The sequence below is a fragment of the Benincasa hispida genome, chromosome 11 (genome assembly GCF_027475165.1).
Source record: "Benincasa hispida cultivar pf3 chromosome 11, pf3_genome.v1.1, whole genome shotgun sequence".
Lineage (NCBI taxonomy): Eukaryota > Viridiplantae > Streptophyta > Magnoliopsida > Cucurbitales > Cucurbitaceae > Benincasa > Benincasa hispida.
The window spans coordinates 11,768,372-11,792,425 of record NC_143488.1 but is presented as its reverse complement, the minus strand read 5'-3'; the positions used below and the strand labels follow the sequence as shown (position 1 = coordinate 11,792,425).

General features: G+C 32.8%; 2 protein-coding genes across 2 annotated transcripts; both read left to right on the top strand.

Moving 5' to 3' along the window:
* The first annotated feature begins 2,328 nt into the window (after positions 1 to 2,328).
* Positions 2,329 to 11,213, top strand: RFC2 (replication factor C 2). Its single transcript, XM_039049803.2, has 7 exons — positions 2,329 to 2,635; positions 3,166 to 3,272; positions 3,356 to 3,457; positions 4,289 to 4,484; positions 10,351 to 10,479; positions 10,561 to 10,755; positions 10,828 to 11,213. The coding sequence occupies exons 1-7, from the start codon at positions 2,480 to 2,482 to the stop codon at positions 10,936 to 10,938; spliced, it is 996 nt and encodes a 331-aa protein (XP_038905731.1). The 5' UTR covers positions 2,329 to 2,479; the 3' UTR covers positions 10,939 to 11,213.
* Positions 11,214 to 15,878: 4,665 nt separating this feature from the next.
* Positions 15,879 to 19,115, top strand: LOC120089731 (RHOMBOID-like protein 2). Its single transcript, XM_039047103.2, has 5 exons — positions 15,879 to 16,637; positions 17,454 to 17,617; positions 17,732 to 17,895; positions 17,993 to 18,243; positions 18,793 to 19,115. Exons 1-5 carry the CDS (start codon positions 16,360 to 16,362, stop codon positions 18,902 to 18,904), a joined length of 969 nt encoding a protein of 322 aa, XP_038903031.1. The 5' UTR covers positions 15,879 to 16,359; the 3' UTR covers positions 18,905 to 19,115.
* Positions 19,116 to 24,054: the final 4,939 nt, after the last annotated feature.

The window sequence follows — 24,054 nt, the reverse complement described above, 5'->3', positions numbered from 1 at the left end:
CGGGCGCATGCAAAAACAACAAATATATACCAATTCTCGACGGGGCGCATGCAAAAAAGCATCAAATATATACCAATGATTGCTAAATATCATCCAAATTCACAAAAATATCATGAAAAATTAAAAAAAAAAAATCCATACACCACTCGACAGCATTAAAAGGTTGATTGCATGTCGTTTTGTTATGACCCAGTTGCCTACATCTAGAACACCTGTGGACTTGACGAAATTCACTACAGAATGAAATCTTGTTGTTCGTGGACAACCTACTCTTGGAACTCTTTTTGGAGGCAATGTTTCAACATCGACGAAGGCCAATGATTGTTTCCACTCCGAAAAGTGTCCAAATGGTCGTATAGGTTCAACATACACAACCAACACCGCATCAACAGAGTATACCCGTGAACAAAGAGAGATAAGAATTAAGATCAATATTCCAAACCCTGCATGCATCAATGGTGTGTGAACAAGGGATTTCATAATAATCAAACTTGTGACAAGTGCATGTTCTTGCGTGAATATTTACAAGGCCTCCCAAACCTCTATCTATCACCTCGAACTTCATGTTGGTCAATTGACCTAACTTCATGTCTGCTTGTTTTGCCTGTCGCGTCATGAATTATTGCCATCGCATAGTCCGACAGTCTTTGACGTACTGTTTGATGCATCTGTTTGACGTTTGTAATACAAGTCCTATAACCAACCTCTAATATGGTCTAGAAACGATGTGATTGGTAACTGTCGTGCATCTTTTAACACACCGTTTATGCACTTGGCAAGGTTTGTTGTCATTTGATTGTACCTTCTATTCATATATCCTTTGTCGTCAGATATATGAATTTTTTGGATGAAATCATTTATTTGTTGAACACTTTGGAAGCGTGGATACATAAAGAGGTATTATTGAGACCTCTTCCCATGTAAGGAATGTGTGTAGATCTTCATCATTTAAAATTACAAATGCAGGGGCTTTGGATCTCAATTGAAGTATACATCTTATAACAAGATTATACTCATCTAACATTATACCACCTATCCTATAAACTTCGGTCAGGAATTCATTATAGGTCGTGCCCAACTCAATGTCAAACCCCGCAACTCTTCTCCATCTTAATCATTTTCCCTTTCATTCCAAATTCCACCGAAACAAATCCAAACATGAGGCATTTTCCTACAATTTATATAAAAAATGTATTAATATAATGTAGTGTTAAAGAAAAAGAAAAAGGAAAAAAGGGAAAAAAAACTAAAAAAAAAAAAGAATGATTATGTTTTTTGGCTTGGTCGTCCACCCGGGTAGAACACCAGGCCAAAAAATAGATTCATTATTTTTGTGTGCTCGACTGGGCTAGGGTTAACTCTAACGGACCCGGACCCAGGGAAACCCGACTGGGTCACTCGGTGAGGGGTCAATAATTTTGTTCCATACCCGGTGAAGTCCGACTGGGAATCATACTTATTCCAACATTTATTTTGTTCCCGGTGAAGCCCGATTGGGTAATTTGAACTAATCTTCTTTCTACTCGGTGAAGCCCGACCAAGTATCAAACTTATTCAAACATTTATTTTGTTCTCAGTGAAACCCTATCAGATAATTTAAACTCATTTGCTTTCTACCCGGTGAAGCTCGACCGGGGGTACCGAAACGTGTCCTCAGTCAGATGCCACTTTTCAGGAATAAAGAAAGCGATAGCCGAGAGAGTTGATGTATCTTCCCTCGTTGTAAGATTACATAAGGCTTATCTTAAAAAAAATTGCTATTTTTTAAATGTTTTTTTAAATAAATTTATAAATTTATAAATAAATATCAAATGTAGGACATTATTTTTTTTTAAAAAAGAAACAATCAACAAAGCAAGCATAAATCAAACTCCAAAAATGTTATTTAGTTTTGTCAATTTTCTTTGAAATTAGTGAACTATTGAGAATACATACAAAAGTGAAATACACACATTCTTACGACGGAGTAGACAAAATTACAACTTCGTGAAATACAAGTTTTGGACTCGACGAATTTCGTTTTGGAAACAATTTAGTGAAGAGAACTTCTTGTGAGGTTGTAAACAAATCAAATTTGGTGGAAAATTTTTTGTGTGAATAATTTTTTGTTAATGGTTTTTGGATAAATTAATTTTAAGTGGAGAATGTGAATTAATTTAGTAGGTTCGTAGTTGAAATTGAGAGTGAGAATTTAATAAAGGATATAATAGTAATTATATAACTAATATTTACCACCATTTTTATCATCAAGAAGATTAAAAAAAACATGTTTTTAAAAAATAGGTCAAAAAAATAAAATGAAACTTCCGTCATTTTTGTCAATTTTCCAAAAAAATAATAATAAAACACACAAAAACCAAGCCGAGGGCGGGAAGCGGGAACCGGACGGACTGAGTTTTTCCTGAATTTGTTATACTCAATCCCCGAGCATCCCCCATTCATCTGTGCAAAATATAGAAAAAAAAAAAGAAGGAAATCTATGGCCTCTTCTTCCGGCAGCAGTAGCAGCTACGACATGCCATGGGTGGAGAAGTACAGGCCCAGTACGGTCGTTGACATTGTGGGCAATGAAGATGCAGTTTCTCGGCTCCAAGTCATTGCTCGCGACGGCAACATGCCCAATCTCATACTATCTGTACTCTTATTCATCTCTAGTCCCTTCCGAAAATTTCCTTGTTTAGTTTGCATTGCATCCATCGATGACCCCATAGTTTAGTTATGGTACATGGGTTTAAGTTAATTTTTAATCTAACTATTAACTTCTTTCCGATATGGTACTGAAAATGAACTTGTATATTTAGTTATGTGAAGTAGAAAATTATGCTGCTTGGACGTTTCTTCTTTCTCTTCTTTGAGCTTTTTAATGGCCTCTGGGGGGTTTGGGAACCAATAAGGCTCGAAGTTTATCCTATTTTATATAAATTTTTTTGGGGGTTTTAATGTTATGCAGTCAATCAAATATACAAAAAATTTCTACTACAAGGGGTTGAGGCAAGTGAAACGTAAAAGGTTCTATAAGTGCTAATTTACGTTGTTAATAGGTATTTTGATGTACTGCAGCTTGAATTTTGTTGCTATGATGAGATTTTTGGTGAACAAATGTTGTAAGTTTTTCCTTCTGTCTTGCTATCAGTTCTAATTTAAGTTGTTGCCATTGTTTTCTAGGGTCCTCCGGGAACTGGGAAGACAACCAGTATTTTGGCTCTTGCTCACGAGCTTTTGGGACCAAATTACAAGGAGGGTGTTCTGGAGCTTAATGCATCAGATGATAGGTGAGATTTCTGTGCTTTCTAAACTTCAAATATTCCAAATGTTCCTGGATCAGTGTGTTTTTCTAATCTGCGTTCTTGTGTAGGGGAATAGATGTTGTGAGGAACAAAATCAAGATGTTTGCCCAAAAGAAAGTAACCTTGCCTCCTGGTCGACACAAAATGGTAATATTGGATGAAGCTGACAGGTAGGTTTCAGGATATAATGCCAGGGAGAAATCTCTTTTTGGTAGTGTCCATGTCAGACATGTCTGGCACACACAAAAAGTGTCCTATTTTATTTTTATTTTCTTTTCAATTTCGAATACTAATGGGACACATAAACCTAAAAAATCGATTGAGAATTTGAATATAAGAATGGGGTGGGGGGGTGGGTGTCCACATTACTCACTGTTTCAAGCAAATTCAATTTCGATATTGAATTCACGCATCTCATCTATTTTGAAGTATCAAATATGTTAGTATATACACATCTTCTATAAAATAATCATATTCTCATTGTGTCCATGTCCTACATTTATATAAATTGACGTGTTGTGTCCGTGTCCGTGTTTGTGTTTATGTCACATCTCATGTTCATAGGGGTATGTGAATTGATGCAACAGTATCTAAAAATATCTCATAGTCGTAAGCTATATGATGCAATCGTCATAGCTTATGATAATGAAGGCATAGTTTCATACAAAAAGGAAAAAAAAAAGGAAAAAAACTTATATGATGCATTAACTCATAATATCTAAAAGTATGAAATATCTCATAATCATAGGCTATATGCTGCAACAATATCCAAAATTTCATTTTGATGTGCTAGTTCCACTTTCGTGACACTATATGGTTCTAAATGGAATCCGGAGTTCTTTCTTGGGAGGTTTTCATTGTTTCCTTCCCTTTATTTTCACAGTCCTATCCCTCACCCCAAAATTTTTGTTTTCTTTTGCTTTGCTCTCCAGTTTCTTACTTTAGGTTCCATTGTTTATTTATTACTTTGGTTGATGGTTATGATTGTGAAAATAATCCAGCATGACAACTGGAGCACAACAAGCTTTGAGGCGTACAATGGAAATATATTCAAACACAACACGTTTTGCCCTTGCATGTAATACCTCCTCAAAAATTATTGAGCCTATTCAGAGTAGATGTGCAATTGTTCGATTTTCAAGATTAACAGATCAAGAGATTCTTGGGCGCCTTATGGTGGTGCTTCAAGCAGAAAAGGTATCAATTATTTTTGATAATGCTTTGAGCTGCATTCCAGACTACATTCTGTTGTTACAAATAAAATCATTGTGCTAATTTTAATTGTTGTTATTGAAAACTTCACAGTGCTTAATTATCTTCTGAAGAAAGTATTATTTTACTGAAAGGCTGAAAGCATCAGTACGTTAGATTTCATGTCATTGATTTATTATTTACTGGTCTCATTGTTCTCTTGTGGAATTTTTTTCATGCGAATGGCTACACTGGTCATATTCTTAAGCTTTATTGTTCAAAAGGATAAAGAGCCTTGTTCTTCTCAAAATTTCTTTTGTTAGGACTGAATTTCTCATAGACACGTTCCTCACCTAAGCAAAAGTATTATGTTAATATCGCTGATTGGTCAGGTAAGGATCTTGCGGAAGGGAAGGCTAACTATTTTTTGGTCTTATTGGGCCTCCTTTTTGTAACTCTTTGGTCATCTGGGGATTTCTCATCTCCCCTCTTTTGTTTCTATTATCATCAATTATATGGTCTCTTAGACATTTTTTTTAACACGAGATAGAACTTTTCATTGATGAAATGAAAAGAAAGAAAGAAAGATTAATGCTCAATAGATATGGAACTCCATAGAGGAGAGAAAAAAAGTAAATAGGGGACAATTCAACAATCAACACATAAGTAGAATAACTCCAAAAACAAAAAAAATACATCAATATAAAGAGAACAAAAGTTGAACTAATAGGGAAAAAGGAATGCTGGCCAATTGAGATTAATGTCGTGAGAAGAGTATCCAACAAAGGTGTAGTAAGAGAGCACTATAGAGAGGGGTTGAGACGAGCTGAGGCACAAATATCAGAACTGGAACAACAGTTTTCTTAAACTATTCTTAGGTTCCTTTCCATCCATAAACCTGATAGCAAAGCTTTTATGACATTAATCCAAATAAGGTGTGGCCTCATTGAAGAGGACCCTCACGTAGCTGAAGCACATTGTTTTTGACACTTGAGTCAAAAACCCACGAAAATCTGAAAAAATTAAGAAGCTTGCTCCAGCAATTGTAAGAGAAAGGAGAGGTAAAAACACATGGTTGTAGCTTTCCGCATTCAAATGACATAGGAAACAAACTGGGGTTGATGGCACGAAGTAGCTAATTTCTTATGAAGAATATTTGCTGTGTTGAGGCTATTGTTCAAAAGAATTCAGGATAAAATGGAAACCCTCAGAGGACTACCAGATTGCCATAATGCCATGCAAATCCCTTTTGACAAAGGAAAAGGAGAAAGCATCTTAATATGCAAGAGAGGGATTTAACTGTGAGTGAACCTGATGCTTCTAAACTCCAAAATCTGAAAATCTGGAATCAGCCCCAATACTAACCCCTAACCATGGAGAGAGCTTCCATGAGAGCAACAAAATCTAAAATTTCTTCATCTTTTAAAAGTCTCCTAGAGACTATTTGCCAAGCTGAACAAGTAGCATCCAAAAATCACTAATAGCCATTCGATAAAGGGGAGAGCTGGAAATGTTGAGGAAATTTATCTTTTAAAACCTCTAAACCAACATAAAGATGATGCCAAAATATGATTCTTGAACCATATCTTAAGGAGATGGAATCTCTTCTAACAGGCAAGCTTTTAGTAAACATGGCTCCCATCCTTTTGAGTGGCTCTCTAAGAGGGTTAAAGACTCTCACCGGAACTTGTAGAAGATTATTTCAAAAGAGCTCCTTTTTGTTCATTTGGTTCATTGTGTGGTGGGAGAGGGGAGAGATACGTATTTTTGGAAGATCATTGGGTGAGGGAGAGGTCTCTTTGTTCTTTGTTCTTTGTTCCCTCAGTTGTACCATTTGTCTATGCTCAAAATTCGTTTGGTGGTTGATTTTCCTTATGTGGTTTGGGAGTTTTTGTTCCTTTTCTTTTTGATTCTATCGTGCTCTTTCCAATAGGGAAGTGACGAAGGTGGTTGCTCTTCTTTTTCTCCCTAAGGGTTTTCCTTTTAGACGTGGGAGAAGGGATGTGACTTGTGAGGATCTGGAGCGCATCGTGTAATTCTTTCTTTTGTATTTTGGTTGACCCTTCTCCCTTGGTCTATTGGTTTTTTCGGTGCGTTGCAGGATCAAGATTCCTAAGAAAGTGAAGTTCTTTACTTGGCAAGATTTACATGGTCGTGCTAACACGATGGATCGACTTAAAAGGAACTTGTCTTCACTTGTGGGTCCTTTCTCATGTAATTCTTTCTTTCGTATCTTAGTTGACCCTTCTCCCCTTGATCTATTGGTTTTTCAGTGTTGTGGAGAATTAAGATTCTTAAGAAAGTGAGTTTTTTTACTTGGTAAGTTTTACATGGCGGTGCTAATACGATGGATCGACTTAAGAGGAAGTTGCCTCGCTTGTGGGTCCTTTTTGTTGTATTCTCTGTTGGCAGGTGGAGGAAGACTTGAATCATATCCTTTGGCATTGTGATTTTGCCAATTTCGTTTGGGATTCTTTTTTTCAGTTGTTTGGCATTGTGATTGCTCGACATAGAGATGTTTGTGCTTTGATCGAGGAGTCTCTTCTCAACTCGCCTCATGGGGAGAAGGGTTGCTTTCTTTGGTGTGCTTGGGTGTGTGCTAATTTGTGGGTTTTGGGGGGAGAGTGTAATAGTAGGGTTTTTAGACGGGTGGTAAAGGACCTTAGTGAGGTTTGGTCTCTCATTTGTTTTCATGTTTCTTTGTGGGCTTCGATGCCGAAGGCTTTTTGTAACTACTCTATAGGAGTTGTTTTGCATAGTTGGAGTCCCTTCTTGTAGAGGGAGTTCTATTTTTTTTTTTTTTTGTGGGCTGGTTTTTTGTATGCCTGTGTATCTTTTTTTTTTCTCGATGAAAGTTGTTGTTTTTCAAAAAAAAAAAAAGAAAAAAGAAGAAGAAAAAGAAAAAAAAAAGGTAGAATCTCCAGCTTGCAATTAAACTTTGATGCCATGACTGAAAGTTTGGAGTCATCAACATTCATACCACAAAGGGAGGATTTCTGCCATAGTCCTGAAATTCTTTCAAAAACTCACTGTCTTCATGAGAATTTCCAGCATTGAATCATCATATTTTAAAAAAAGTAAAGTGTCATCAGCGAATTGAAGTATTGACACATGTACCTTAGTTGTCCCAACCGTGAATCCTTCAAACAATCCTTTAGAATGAATGTTTGCCACTAAAACAGTAAGAACTTCACTGACCAAGAGAAGAAAGGGAGAGAGGGGTCACCTTGACGGATACCTCTTGAAGCCACAATTTTTCCTCTTGGTCGCCCATTTATGAAGATATAGAATTTAGGATTGCAATTGCATCCAGTTATCCATTTGATCCAAAGAGGATCAAACCGCTTTGCCTTCAGAATTTGCTCCAAAAAATCCCAATCAATCGAATCATATCTCAATGTCTAGTTTGAGGATCCGACCTTGTCTTCTTTTAAATTTATAGTCTTCCACAATTTCGTTTGCAATCAAAATGGGATTCAGAATTTTTCTTCCTTCAATAAATGCACTGTGGAAAAAAAAAGCTATTCTTTGGTCCATATGGATTGAAAAGAACAATATGTTATTCATAGTAAAAGTACTGATACAATTAAAGTTACCAACTTTTTGGTTGATTGGTAGTTTAACATAGTATCATAGCAAGTAGATGGTCTTGCATTTGAACCTCGTAATGTTATTTTCTACATAATTAATATTGATTTTTAATAGCCTTTTACAAATTTTCAAGTCCACAAGTGAGGGAGAGTGTTGAAGTATTGATGCAATTAAATTTATCACAACCCATTAGCTTAAGCTTTTGGGCTGTTTAGGTCACTATTAAATCTAAATGCTTTGTCTTGTTACCTTCCTTTCAATACTCACTTTTTGTCAGGAACCCTTCGTGTCATATTTGTATATATCTATATATCTATATATATGTATATGTATGTATGTATATGGATAGTATATGTATAAGTATGTATACACATAATGTTACATCAATTTATTTTCAACATTTAGGAATTACACATGCGATGTAGCCTAAGAGATAAAAGGAGATAAATCTTTGATAATAAAATCAAAGTCTTTATTATGAATCAACAGTTGCCAATACAAGAAGACAAGCTCTCTATTTATAGAGAACTGGAGAGCAAACTCCTAATCTTAATTAATCAAAGAAACTAATCCTAATAAACCAAGGAAACTAATCCTAATTCTAATCAATCATGAAAACTAATCTCAATCCTAATCAATTAAGGATTTGACCATAATACCCTAATTTACCCTAATCCTACTACATCACTTTCCTAGCATTCTTTTTCATGTAACACTGAAGTTATGATTTTTTTTTGTTTTAATTATTATCATTATTTTTTAAATACTAGTGTTGGAGATCATAGCATCTATTGAATGCTAAGTCTATCAACACCTTTGGAAGGTGGATCTAATGCGCAAGCATTTATCGGAATACCTTTGAAAATGAAGTGAACATTTGGGATATTTTTTAGTTAGAAACAAACTAGACTAGCTTGTAAGCAATGTTTTATATTATTTCGTTGCTCCGATTCGTATTTTAAAAAAGGAAACCAATGTTTTATATTAGAAATTATGAAAAACTCGTGAAGGTAGTGACAGTCTTTCACAACATTGTTAAAGAGTGCTAAATTATGGAAGGCTAACTTGGAAAATTGCGTTCTTAAGAGTGCTTAATGTTCACATTTTGTAACAAGTCTTTATTCTCTTCATTTGAAAAACCATGAACATTTAGACTCATCGCCATTTTACCTAGATGAATTCATGAACAATCTACTGGTAGAAAGGTTATAAATGTGTAATAAAATCATCTAGGAGTTAAGCTCGTTGATCTCCTTTAGCAATGATTCAGGCATTTGTCTAATATGTGGGTTTGTTTTTTCTTGGTACGATATGACCGAATTAATGTCTCTTAATTGAAATTCTTCCTTCAAAATTTTACTCTACAATGTCACATGCTCGATCAGTGTCCCATATAGTGGACGCCAGTTTCTGCCTGTTGAGTTATTGTCCATTTTAATTAATAATAATTTGAGAAAGAAGTTGGTCAACTACTTGAAACTTTAATGTGGAGCTGTTGGAGAAATGTGGCAGGTTTTGGTTGAATTTACAAAGCTCAAGCTGGGGGGGGGGGGGGGGGGGGGGGTGGGGTTATATATTATTATTATTTAAATAAAAATAAAAAAAGAAAAAATATCTTATTTTGTGGAACAAAGAGGTAAATGGCATAATAATTATCTTTCATGTATGCCATGGATATAGTAAACTAAAGAAAATCTTCGGAGCTTTTTATTGACGAAAGCAAAAAGTTTGCTCTTCGGAGGGAAGAGTTGGCTCTCAACGATCTTTTATGGAATGTGAAGGGCCTCAAGTCTGGCCAGAAGAATCAATGTTAAAGATAATTTACTCATATTTCTAGCTTTGTCATTCTCACTAAAATAAGACAAAGCTCATCAGTAGGAGGCTTATCAACCCCATTTGGAGTTCTAGAGGTGTTGAATGGACTTCTTAAGATGATGTAGGTTCCTTTTGGTAGCATAGCATTCTTTTTGGTTATCTTTGGCTAATGAAGTTTGTTGGCAGATCTTAGGCATCTGTCTTAGGCTAGCTAACAAAGAGGAGACACAAGTTTTGAAGGGAATTATTTGACTTTTCAACTTATATCACTTGATGAAAGCCAGTTTCTTTTACAACAAAACTAATGTGCACTTCATTGAGTTGCGTAAAGAATGATCGTGGGTGAATGGCTCTATGACTATTTTTTTTACTACTCGGGTTGATAAGTCCTCCCTTTCTTTTATTCCGAATACAGAAGGAATATGTTCAAGTAGTTTAGAAATGATTGTTGTTTGAAAATATGAAGGTACCCTATGTTCCAGAAGGTCTTGAAGCAATCATTTTCACCGCTGATGGTGATATGAGGCAGGCGCTGAATAATTTACAAGCTACATATAGTGGATTCCGCTTTGTAAACCAGGACAATGTTTTCAAGGTTCCTATCACGTGGTTTTATCTTTCCTTATCTTGTATAAACTCAGAAAACTTCATCTTGACATGCTTGTTGATTCTTCAGGTTTGTGATCAACCCCATCCGCTGCATGTGAAGAATGTGGTGCGCAATGTGCTTGAAGGTAAATTTGACGATGCTTGTGCAGGTCTAAAGCAACTCTACGACTTAGGCTATTCTCCCACTGACATAATAACCACTCTTTTCCGTATCATTAAGAACTACGATATGGCCGAATATCTGAAACTGGAATTCATGAAGGTATGTTAAAACCCGAGTCATCATTCGATCATACCAGATTAAGCAAGTACTCATTCTTTTGATGAATTGCAGGAAACTGGGTTTGCCCATATGAGAATTTGTGACGGAGTTGGTTCTTACCTTCAGCTGTGCGGTCTTTTGGCCAAGCTTTCCATGGTTCGTGAGACTGCAAAAGCGCCATGAGCAGTCAACATGTAGAGGCTGCTTAAATTTGGTTCAAAGGGGAAGGTATTATGAATTTAAACATCCGTGTTCCTTAGGATATTAACTATATATTTTTGTACCATGTAATCAGATTGAGCACAAAATTTAGCATGTTACTTACTATCATCTTACTAAGGTTTTAGGCCAGTGGCATTCTTGTCAAGGTTTTTCTCTCCCCCACCTCACTAGTAGTAGGTACAAACAAGCCTTGAAATGTTCATGATTCACAATCGTTAAAAGCTTTTGGTTTCAAATGTCTAGGATCTAATGCTATGATCTCGTATATTTGTCGATATCTCAATACGTAGACGCAAAAAAGCACGAGATGATGTCTTGTTATTTTATTGTCACGGAGATGATGTCTTGGTAATTATGCATCAATTCATACAAAAACATATTTAAAGTCGAGAAGAGTCTAGATTTACATGTTTCAAAAAATTACAATTTGCATACTCATTGCATTGAACGTGTCCCGCAAGTGCCAAATTGAGCTCAACTGTAGTTGGTATAACCTTTCTCCCTAGAGGTTAAAGGTTCAATCTCCAATCTCCCATCTCTATAATTGTACTCAAAAGAACAAATCTTTCATAAGTGCTGGAGTCGTATTCAACAGGTATGGTTAGTGTTTGGCACATTCATGGGTTCAAGTGTTCAATATATGTTGGACACGAACATGTTATTGAAACTGAAGTGCCCATACAAGATGGGGGAGTGCTCATATGTACGCCAACAATGGCTGACAAATGAAGCTTGTAGAGGGTCCATATGTTAGTAATATTTTATTTGGAACAAAATCGTTTGCCAGTTGGAAACATGGCCATGGGTGAGTAACTTCAAAGCCAACTACTACGATCCAACCACCTTCAGTTGCCAATAAAATAAATTCCAATCAGGAACAACACCAAATTTATAGATTCTCACAGAGTCACACTTTTCCCTTGAGATTTCAAAAGCCAATTTCAGCTTTTGCCCATTTTTCTTGCCATTTTTATAAAAATGAAAAAAACTTTTAAAAACATTGGCTGTTTGTACAATCCAAATCTGTCATTTGTATCTACATCCAATTCTAGGGAATTTCAATATTTTGCTTCTCAAAATTTCTACATCATTGATTTAGGAAAACGTCAACGTTGAAGATATGAGTATGCTAAATATGAAGCTTTTATGAATCTATCTATTGTTGGTATGAACAAAAGTATGGAAATTTTTTAGGATGTTTGTTGGGTGGTGGTTATGTAGATCCATGTTCAGAAACATAATTTAAGAATAATGAATCCAAATTTGGCATAATATTATAAAAATGGAAACCTAAAAAATATTTGTAAATATAATAAAACTTGAAACATACATCTTGGTGATTGACTTTAATTATTGTATGCTACTAATTATAAATAAATGAAATGTATTTTCCTCAAGGTCAGTTGTTCAAATCTCTATATCCCTTCTACTAAATGAAAAAGAAAAAATTATTGCTAATCAAGTTAATAGCGTTAATCAGTTGAACCATGCACAAGTTAGCTATTAATACATATTGCCATATAAGAATAAATTAACCTATGATTTCAAAGCGTGTAGGCATATCAATGATTAGCATGTTTTAAAAAAAAGCCTATATTTATCGTCTTTTCCCCCCTAAAAATTCAATACTTCGAATTACTTTTATAAAGATACAAATATTTTAGAAAATTTTGCTATCCATTAAATTTTCACACTAAAAGGTGAAGAAATTATATATTTAGCCCTTGAATCGGCTTCAATTTTTTTTTACACAAATAAGATTTCCCTAATTTTTTAAGTAAAAAATTGCGGGAAATAAGAGATTGAACATCCAATTTCAAATGAGAAAGTGCATGTCAATTATCATCAGACTTGTTCTTTTGAAATAGAATGTTTTCTTGTTGAACGATTCAGTGAAAAGCCTTTTATTTGCACGACCAAGAATATTTGGTTTTGCAAGGGAAATGAAGTTACTATCGTTTTGTTTGGTAACAATTTTGTTTTAATTTTCTGTTATTGAAATTTATGTTTACTCTCCTAAATTGTATATTATAATTTTCACATTTCTCAGAAGAAACACTTCATTCTTAATTAATCAAATTCTAAAAGTAAAAACAAGTTCTAAAAACTACTTTTTTTTTAGTTTTCAAAAATTGGCTTGGTTTTTGAAAATATTGATGAAAAGTGGATAACAAAATAAATAAACTCATATAAAAGTAACATTTATAAACTTAATTTTTAAAAACCAAATGGGTAACAAACATAGCTTTAAAAAATGATTACATTTTAAAACATATCTTTTATAATAGGTTTACATAGTAAATTTCTGGCCTTTTGTTTTCTTTGAATAATATATTGATGGTTAAATTATAAGTTGGATCAATGAACCTTTTAAGTTGTGTCTTATAGGTGCCAACCTTAAAAAGCGTTTAATGCACTAAATCATAAAAAATAATATATCAAGCATCAATCTAAAAGTTTATGGATATAGTATATATGTTTTTAAAGTTTTAGGAATTTATACGACATAAAGTAGGCATGTTTGACCTACAAAATATTGATTAAATTTATATTTAAAATCCATTTATTTAAACAATTTATCTAATCATTGAAATTTATAGACATGTATTAATATATTGGCAAAAGATTAACCATCTCATACAAGCACATGTATATATATCAAAATATTATAAGTCAAAATTTGGGATTAATATAAAAGTCAACGAAGGTATTCTTGAATAAGAAAAAATAAACTTTATTGTGTTTGACAAAGATTTTGTTTTCATCTTATTCAATTTTTCTTTATTTAATAATTGGCTTCTAAAAGAGATTTTTTTTCTTTACGATTCTAACAAACTTTTAAATATAAAAGAAGAGTTCCATAAATATATTCAACATTGTATTTAGTACACTTTTAGATTTTACTATGTGTTTCTCTTTTGAAGTCGAGATTTTACCATGTGTTTTTAAGACATAAGCTACTTTATTAATAACTTTATGTATTTTTTAAACTTTTAAAATTACTTCTCAAATACATACACAAAAATAAAGCTTTAAATAAAAAAAAATTTAACTATATATATATATATATATATTTGGTCAAATAGAAAAGTATGATTTTTGAAAACTAAAAAGTGAGAGAGAGACAATATTTTTTTCCCTCTTTTTTTTTAATAAGAAATGAGTGACAATTGTTATTATATGTGTATGCCAATTAGGAAAAAAAAATCTATAATTTGTTTTCAAGTATTTTCTAAAATATTAAATTACAGTTGAATAGTCAATAGATATTAAGTTTATCAATGTCTATTTATCGGTGTCCGTCACTTATAATCAATGATACTTTATTGTATTTGAAAATATTTATAGTTGTTTTGTCATTTAAAATAATTATCTTAAAAATAATTAGATTTAAAAATAGAAAAGTTAAAAAAAAATTATAATAGAGATGTAAATGAATATATATATACAATGAAATAAAAATTGTAATTGATAAGGTTTTGTCCACTACAACCTCCTTCCAACCCCATTATAGCAAAACCACTTACTAAAATTCTTTTCTTCTATAAAATTAGGTGTTGGATGATTTTGGTTATCCATATAATAGGTGAGAAAAATGAGCTAATACATCACTATCATTTTTCACCCATTCCCACTTGCAAGCTTTGTATGATATTTTAATAGTAAACATTTAAATGTATGCATATTTTTTTTTTTATGAGATAGTTGCAAATATAACAATCAAGTCTAAAATATTTACAAGTATGACATAATGTTAAAAAAATTAAAACATGATAAAAAGTGGATAATCTATCAGTGATAAATTATATAACTGTTATGAGTTTATCAATGATAGACCATATCGTTGATAAGAGTCTATCAGCGATAGAAGTCTATCGCTGATATATATCGTTGATAAACTTTGCTATATTTGTAATTTTTTAAAAATATTGTTATACACTTGGTTATTATCTCTAATTGATTAAAAAGATCTTTGACAATATTTTAACAATTTGAAAATATCTTTTAAGAAAACTTAAAAAACATTCCAGAATGAGATTTTTAAATTAAGTATTGTCGCCCTTTTAGATGTAATCTACTTTTTTACATCATATATTATCATGCTAAAATCTAATCAATTTATGTTAATCTTAACATTACTTCAATAGTTAATACATTATATCCTCCATTAAAAGGTCAAATATTAAAATCTTCATATCCACATGTTGAACATAGAAGAGTAGTCAATTTGCAATATTAATATCTTAGCAGCGCTATTCTCAATATCAAAATTTTACTAAAATAAAAAAAAAATGAAAAGCTAAGATGTTATCAAGCCTTTTAAAGTTTAGGGGGCAAAATTAATTTTGACTTTTAAGTTTGGGTTAAATTGTTTCCGTTCAATCTAAACTTTCAATTGTATAAAATTGGATTTAAAATTTAATAAGTATTCACAATTTTTACCTTCAATTCAATTTTAGTTAATTCACCCATTAATGTTAATATAATAATCTTACCAAAATTCACAAATTATATTTAAAAAAAAAACTCAAATGTTATTTTCTCTAAAATTTTATCATTTTCATATTGTATATATGATTAAATCGATTGATCACATAAAAGAATTTTTCTTTATTTAAATTACAATACTTAAAATTGTAACCCTTATCCAAATTTAATGTGCAATGAGATGAAATAAAAAATTAATGGTTAGGCAAAGGAAAAAGAGTAATTTTTCTCTCTCTAAAATTTATGGATTAACTCATGGAAATAAATTTAATTTAACTTAATCAATTAAAGAGACAAAAACATGAAAAATTGAATAATTGATAATTCAGCCTTGTAAATATTATGGAAAATGGGAACCACTCACTAATTGGTTTTCCTTTTTAAAATGAATTAATAACAATCATTGTTAATGTAATGATTCTCCGCTCCACATTTCACACGAGCAAAAACGCTATCAACAATACGTTTTTAAGGCTCCATTACTGCTAGTTATTCCATTTTCATACAGCTTTGATTCAAAGTTGAAACCCCCTCGGTTGTTGCATCAAACATACAAAGCCACCGCCTAACAATGAAATGGACAACAAATCAGGAGGCAGAGCAAATTTATAGTCCAATTCATTCCATCACTTGAATCTGTGAAAACCCCTCTTTTTCCATTTCCATTTCTTCCATTGAAGCAACCCATTTGGCCATTTCTTCTCTCCCTTTGAAGCCACTCTCATTCATTCCTTCTTTCCCCTTTTCATCTTTCGTCTTTTACCCAACTAAAAGGACAAACGAAAGTTCCTTTCTCTGAAACCTTAGCAGAAAGTGATCGCTCATTTGCCCTTCGTATACTGATAGGTTGAGAGAAATAGAGGGAAAAAGTGAGTTTCTGTGCGAAAAACAGAAATGGGTAGTCGAGATCTGGAAAGAGGAGGGGCTAAAACCAATAACCCACTGGGGAATTACGCAAATTCCTATTACCAAGAAACCTCAGAGAAACAATGGACTTCTTGGTTGGTTCCTATGTTCGTGGTGGCTAATGTTGCTATGTTCATTGTGGTTATGTATGTTAATAACTGTCCCAAACATAATCTGGGTTCTGAGGAATGTGTTGCCAGGTTTCTTGGAAGGTTTTCTTTTGAGCCCCTTAGAGTGAATCCTCTGTTTGGTCCTTCTTCTTCCACGTGAGTTTTCTGCTCTCCATTTGGTTCTAAATTGTTCAATTTTGCTAGTGGGTTTCTATGGACTCTGTTTTGTTTTGCTGTAACCCTTCTACTTGAGTTCTTAGTTGAGGATTCTTGACATTATTGTTTTCTTGATCAATTGGGGTTTTGTGGTTATGAGTTTTTATTGAAATTTTGTATGGATGTTTTCAAATCACCGTATTAATCTGTTTTAAGTTGAGATTCCTTGTTTTCTTTTAGATTCTTATCTTTGCTTGTTTAGGTTTTTTTATGCACTTGTGTAATCTATAGCCTCATGTGTTCTAGTTCATTGTGGGTCAAATGACTAATCTACCTCCATTAATGGACTAATTTATAAGATGGCTTTGGAGAACTCCATCAGAGGTTATCTAATTTGTTCTTTTGACGAGGTTTATCCTTAGGAAAAGTTCTAATCTGTGCTCTACTTTTGTGATTAGAAAAAGTTTTTCCTTGGAGAAGCTTTTTGGTTGAATACTGTAAAGTTCTCCCTGGTCTCTCTTTTCATCTCAGTTAAACTAATCATCTGGTAAGACAATTGTGGAAGAATGGCTCTTCTGTTTCGACATTTGTAATGATGATTGTTGATAAGGTTCTTGTGTGTTTTAGTTTTGTATTTGTCCATAGCGTGAATTCAATTCAACCATGTTGTTTCCATTTGTGGAAGTGACATGTTTTCAAAATCATAGAAGAAACACATGAATGGCCTAGTTTATTTCAGGAAGAATGCAAAGAATAGAACGTGAGAGTACTTTTTGGATAATGAGTTTATACCATAATTGGCACGATTTCTTTCAGACTACAGAAACTGGGAGCCCTGGAATGGGAAAAAATAGTTCATGGACATGAAGCATGGAGACTTATTACTGGTATTTGGCTACATGCTGGAGTCATTCATTTACTTGCAAATATGTTGAGCTTGGTATTTATTGGGATCCGCCTCGAACAACAATTTGGATTCAGTACGTCAAGTATCTTATTTTGGCTTGTATTTTACTTCAGTTCTTTTTAACTCCTAAAGTTTGGGTGACTAGAAATTTCATGCTCACTGGTTCTTTGTTGATATAATCACGCAGTTCGGGTTGGAATACTCTACTTGCTTTCTGGTTTAGGTGGAAGCATATTATCTTCTCTTTTCATACAAAACAACATATCTGTTGGTGCATCTGGTGCTTTGTTTGGGCTTCTTGGTGCAATGCTATCAGAACTTTTGACCAACTGGAGTATATATACAGATAAGGTAACAGTGAAGTAATTGGTCTTTATTTCCATGTTGGTTGGTGTGTAGCTTATTTGAACTTATCATGTTATCAGCAGCTAATGTATTGTTCTTGTAGGCTGCAGCTCTCATCACACTCATCGTAATCATCGTCATTAACTTGGCTGTTGGGATTCTTCCTCATGTCGATAACTTTGCCCATATTGGTGGGTTCTTGACAGGCTTTCTTCTTGGTTTTGTTTTGCTTCTCCGTCCTCAGTTTGGGTGGATGGAACGCGGGCATCTCCCTGCGAATTCTCGTGCCATACCTAAGCACAAGGTTTATCAATATATTTTATGCTTCGTGGCCCTGGCTCTTCTAATTGTTGGGTAAGTATATTGTTAGATGATATAATGTTAAATTTACCTTCATCCACAACTTAAGATTTTGGGTTAATCGGTGATTTAACATGGTATTAGAACATGTGGTTGAGGGAGGTCCTATGTTCAAACCCTTTCAATGTTATTCCACCCCAATTAATATTGATTTCCACATGTTGGGTCTTCTATATATTTCAAGCCCACAAGTGATGAGAGAAGATTTACCTTCACTCACAACTTAAACTTTTGGATCAATCGGTGACTTGACATGTGTCAACTCGGTTTTTGGAAGATGGGATATTAGGAAACATATTCATCAATCTAGACTCGAGAATTATTCATCTAAGATACAGATGGAACTCTGAAGATGATTATATTCAGCCTGTTCACAATCTTATCATAGATGTTTAGTTAGTTAATTATAACGTGAAAGGTCCTCAACAGAGATGATATATGTTGTTTGTTATGTTGTGTCTTCTTTCTGTTGTGCTACTGATTGATGAATGCTGATAACAGATGAAAAGAAAACTTCATTACAGTCTCGTTTCGTTCTTGCAGATTCACGATCGGGTTGGTGATGCTATTTCGAGGCGAGAACGGAAACAACCATTGCAGCTGGTGTCATTATCTAAGTTGTGTGCCAACATCAAAATGGGAATGTGGGAACTGATTACACATTGTATAATATGTACACTTCTGACCTTGTTTTCATATTTGTTTCTTATTTCATCTTTTACATATCTATGAATGTCTTTGTTAATGATGTCATATTTCCTGTTTTCTTACTTGAAGAAACACTGTATGTAGAAAAAAAAGAGTGAGATAGTTTCTGTTTTTGAATTTGAACTCTCTATTAATGATATAGTGAATCACTTCATTCATTTTTGCATTCTATTTCTTGTTATCTGTATCACTTGAGAGCATGTCCAATATATGGAGTTATCTAGAATGAAAACTTTAATGTATAAAATAAATAAATTTAGGGCTGCAAGCAAATTTGTTAACTATCATAAATATATTATATGAAATTAGTAGATGATAGTAATAGATTAGGTTACTACTTCTGTCCATATACTTTTGGTGTTGGTTCATTTTGGTCCCGATACTCTTTACTTTTGTTCATTTTGGTCATTGTACTTTTAACTTTAATTTATTTTGGTCATTCAATTTTTAAAAAGTGAACATTTTAGCTCCTTGAAAATGAAATGTAAATGAAAAATGAAGGAACCAAAATGGTTCGCTTTTTAAAGTACAAGAATCAAAATGAATATATTCAAGATATTGGGATCAAAATGAACGAAAGTTAAAAAGAAGAACAAAATGAATATGTTGAAAATATAGGAACCGAAATGACTAAAATTAAAGTATAGGAATGATAAAAAAGTGAAAATACAAAAAATACCACGATTAACTCATTTTCATTCCCAAACTTCCATATATTTCCAAAGGATGAATTTTGAAACTTGCTTATTCTTACATTCTTTATGGACAACCATATTCTTCAGCTTCTAACAAATAAAAACCCATATTTCATTTCTAACATGAATATAGAACACTAATTTTCATAGAGGTCCTTCAATATTCTTTGATTGTGTGAAGGCCTTTTAATTATTTTATTTCTCATCATGATTTCTCCTTGACTTGAATGTGAAAGCCATCTGGAAATTGTAAGCCTGGGACTCGGATAATGTTGCCTCTAATTGCTTTAAACCTATAGTGAACCAAATACATAATAGATACAAAATAGGTTAACTTCAACGATCTATTTAGTTGTCAATACGAGTATAGTTCAACTAACATAAATTTGTATTATCAATTTCGAGGTCAGAGATTTAGTCTTCCAATTTTATAGTATATATATTGAATTTGATCCAAATGATTTTAATAATTTCTAAATCATTCAAATTATAATTATTTTATCCTTTATACAGTTGATCTACTCCTATAGGAAATGTGGTGACAAATCAATACTTTTCTTAATTCAATTCGCATGCTATTATCCCATTTTTTTTTTTTAATAAGGGTGAGCATGGCAAAATTTGCATAAAATAAGAATTCAATCTTAACATTATAGATTTTTTTTTTTTTTTTAAGGAGAAAGATACTTTTTGATCAGGACATTTCATTTGGTCTTTAAGTTTTAAAACGTAGGAGGCGTTTGAGGCAGGGGTTGGTTATTATACTCCTAGGTTATTAAACTCCTAGGTTATTATAGTTGAGTTAGTTTGTGTTTGGGATATAGATTATTTTAGTTTGAGGTGTAATATTTTATTCGAGAGGAAATAATAAACACGGTAAAAAATAAAAAAATGATGAATGTAAAAAGTAAAAACGATAGCAAATAGTAAATACGGTAGAAAATGGAGGTTTTGAAATAGTATTTACTGTAACTAATTGGGGGGTTTTGAATAGTACTATAGCAAGAGATGGTTATTATAGATAATCTTTGCCCCAAACACCCCCGTAATGTTTTTACCCATATATCTTTTTTTTTTAATTTTAATTTCTATATGGTCCCTAAGTTTAAAAAATATTATATTTTTATCATTGAGTTTTGAGTTTTATTTCAATTTGATCCTTAATGTTTCAATATTTACTCTTTTGACCTCAATTTTTTTTATATACTCACTTTCAATTCTTAGTGTTAATGTGTACTGATTGATTTAAAAGAATTACGTTAATTGTCATGTTTTCCATCACTATCAAATTTTTTACAATTTCACATCATAATTATTTTAAATTAAATAACTAAAAGTTAAAGTCAAATACTAAATAAACATTAGTAGAAAATGAAGAATATGGAAATCAAATGAAAACCAAACTCAAAACTCAAGAATAAAAATGTAACATTCTTAAATTTAGGGATCAAATGGAAATTAAAACTCAAATTGAGAGTGAAAATATAAAATTATAAATTTTAAGGACCAAATAAAAACTAGATTCAAAATCTATAAGTGAGGTATTTTTTTTTATTATTTTATTTAAATTTACAAGTACTAAAGATAGAATCCAAAGGATGGACTACTTACTCCAACCATTTGCAATTTGACAAATTCTGCACCAAAATCAAATCTAAGGGCCCCACCAAAGGCCATGAAATGCTGGATGCTCCATCAAATTTCTGTCACAAAATAGTCAATCTTATGGATCATAATACTTGATACAATTATAAAATCGGTCAACGTCATAAACTCATTAAAAGCGATGCATGCCCGAATAAGTATAGCTCAATAGAAATCGTACTTGTATTATCAACCTCGCATTTATGTTAGGCTCATAGACTCTCATCTCCAAGGGTTGAAGGCAAGAGGATCAATGTAATTTTTTGGGTTGACAAGGTATAACACCCACCCTGCTGGAATTACAAATCTTGTGCATATAAAAGTATTTTAGTACTTTTAAGAAGAAGTGATAGTTTATGGCCGGTTTAGTAGGTAATTCCAATTTTGTTTTAAAATTACGGTTATTCCATATTAGAAAAGTTCAAATGACGACTCCAAGTACTATAAAAAGAGTCTATGTCTTAATTAGAAATACTTTAAGTTTGGGTGTGTTAATTCTAGTTAAATCTAGTTTTATATTATCTAGTTTGAGAGTGGGATTAAATGGTGCGAGTAGTATAAAAACTTTGTGAAAGTGCTCTTGTCATTGGGATCAGGGAGAGAATTATTTTGCGTGATTGTAACCATTTTTTCTTAAGTGAATTTCTTTCTAGTAGGCTGTAGTTTTTTCTCTAAATCTTGCGTTTCCTTTTTTTTTTTTAAAAAAAAATGTTTTTCTTTATTATCTTTCTGCTTATTTTTGAGGTAGAAGTGTGAGGGTTTTTCCAATAGTTGCCTCATTCCAAACAAGCCGAAATGAGAAGAAGTGACGAGAGAGGTTCTTTAGAAGAGTGGGGGAAGTAGTTGGGCTGGCCCCGTCGGCCAACTTGCCTCTCTCTCTTTTTGCAGCCTATCCATGATAACCCCTATATGGTACTGTTGTTTGCATGCCTGATCTAGGCTTCTCGAGTTAAGGGATTGGGGACATTCTAGGTTCAGTCTTATTATATTGATAGTGAGTCTAAAAATAAAACATGATAACTTCATTTTCTTCCCTAAAAGTGTGTTCTAACCCCTTGCTAAAAAATGTAAGCACCGAATTTTTTTGTTGCAAGTATCACATCGATGCGCTATTTTGTTTTGTAGGTGACATCTTCCCCAAAATATAAATTCACTGCACATGAAAGTTTGTCGAGTTTTCTTGGCTGAATTTTGTCATCAACAACTTTTTGTTAGTATAAATACTTTATATCTATATTGAATAAATAAACCCTAGAACCATTCATGTCAAATTGTCAAGAATATATACATACCAGATTTCATTGAAAGCTTCATTTTCTTCCCTAAAAGTGTGTTCTAACCCCTTGCTAAAAAATGTAAGCACCGAATTTTTTTGTTGCAAGTATCACATCGATGCGCTATTTTGTTTTGTAGGTGACATCTTCCCCAAAATATAAATTCACTGCACATGAAAGTTTGTCGAGTTTTCTTGGCTGAATTTTGTCATCAACAACTTTTTGTTAGTATAAATACTTTATATCTATATTGAATAAATAAACCCTAGAACCATTCATGTCAAATTGTCAAGAATATATACATACCAGATTTCATTGAAAGATTGATGATGACTAAGTGGTGGCTATTGTCTTTCTCAATCAAAGCTCCAAATGCCCTAAGTGGGATCTCTCTCTAGATGAGATTCAAGAAAGTTGAGTGCTTATTGCTTTGGTATATTGGGGACCATAGCCCTAAGGTCTCTTTATATACTAGTTCAATTAGGGTTCCCATTAAACCCTAATTAACTAGGAATAGGCTTCTACCCATTAAATCCATACTCAATTAGGAATCTAGGGCCTTAATTAATTAGATCACATAATAGGTCCCAATCCAATAAAATAATCCAATGTGATAAATTATTAATCCACATACATAGCCCATACTTTAATTAAACATATTATTATTTATATATGTCTAAAAATATCCCACTTGGGCTATGTCTGTGTACTTGATATAATTAGATCACATAAACCTTAAACGAGCATAAACAGGTTATTTCAATAATAGAATTCCCCTTTAGTTCAATCTGGTACATCTTCTGTATTAGCACGGAATCAAGGCGACTTTCGTCAGTACCCTTGTAACTAAACTTTATTTGATCACCAATTCCAATACATTCATGATATAGATCAAGTATGGATGGACAGTATGGAAACTATATGCAAAGTGATCTAAATCATGTATGTTTCTTACTGGTCCAAATTCCTTAATGAGATCATTCTAAAAAAACTTTATGCTAAACTGCATGCATAATAAACGAGTTCAGATAATAAAACATAAACCATCAACTTTATTCTATATAGAAAATAAACAAAATAAGGTCAAAGAACATCCTTAATAACAAACTCCCACTAAATCATGGAATCAGAAAAGTGACTAACACCCATGTGAGCAACATGCTCATGAAAAACTTTAGGTGGTAAACCTTTAGTCAATGGATCTACCACCATAGAGTTTGTTCGTATGTGTTCTATCAAAATTTGACCATTATGAACTCTTTCTTTAACAACCAGAAACTTCATGTCTACATGCTTTGACTTCGTATTGCTTCTATTGTTGTTGGAATACATCAACTTATTGTCACAAAATAATTTTAGTGGTCTTTCTATATCAACCACTATCCGCAGCCCAGTGACGAAATTTTGCAACCATATTCCATGAATGGATGCCTTATAACATGCTATAAACTTCGCAGCCATGGTAGAAGAAACCATAAGTGTTT

Bases quoted from the DNA above. Each gene is read 5' to 3' on its own strand.
- RFC2 (XM_039049803.2), top strand. From the start codon at position 2,480: ATGGCCTCTTCTTCCGGCAGCAGTAGCAGCTACGACATGCCATGGGTG. The intron at 2,636-3,165 runs GTACTCTTATTC...ATTGTTTTCTAG, and splicing joins TGCCCAATCTCATACTATCT to GGTCCTCCGGGAACTGGGAA. The intron at 10,480-10,560 runs GTTCCTATCACG...TTGATTCTTCAG, and splicing joins ACCAGGACAATGTTTTCAAG to GTTTGTGATCAACCCCATCC.
- LOC120089731 (XM_039047103.2), top strand. From the start codon at position 16,360: ATGGGTAGTCGAGATCTGGAAAGAGGAGGGGCTAAAACCAATAACCCA. The intron at 17,618-17,731 runs GTACGTCAAGTA...ATAATCACGCAG, and splicing joins CGAACAACAATTTGGATTCA to TTCGGGTTGGAATACTCTAC. The intron at 18,244-18,792 runs GTAAGTATATTG...TCGTTCTTGCAG, and splicing joins CTGGCTCTTCTAATTGTTGG to ATTCACGATCGGGTTGGTGA.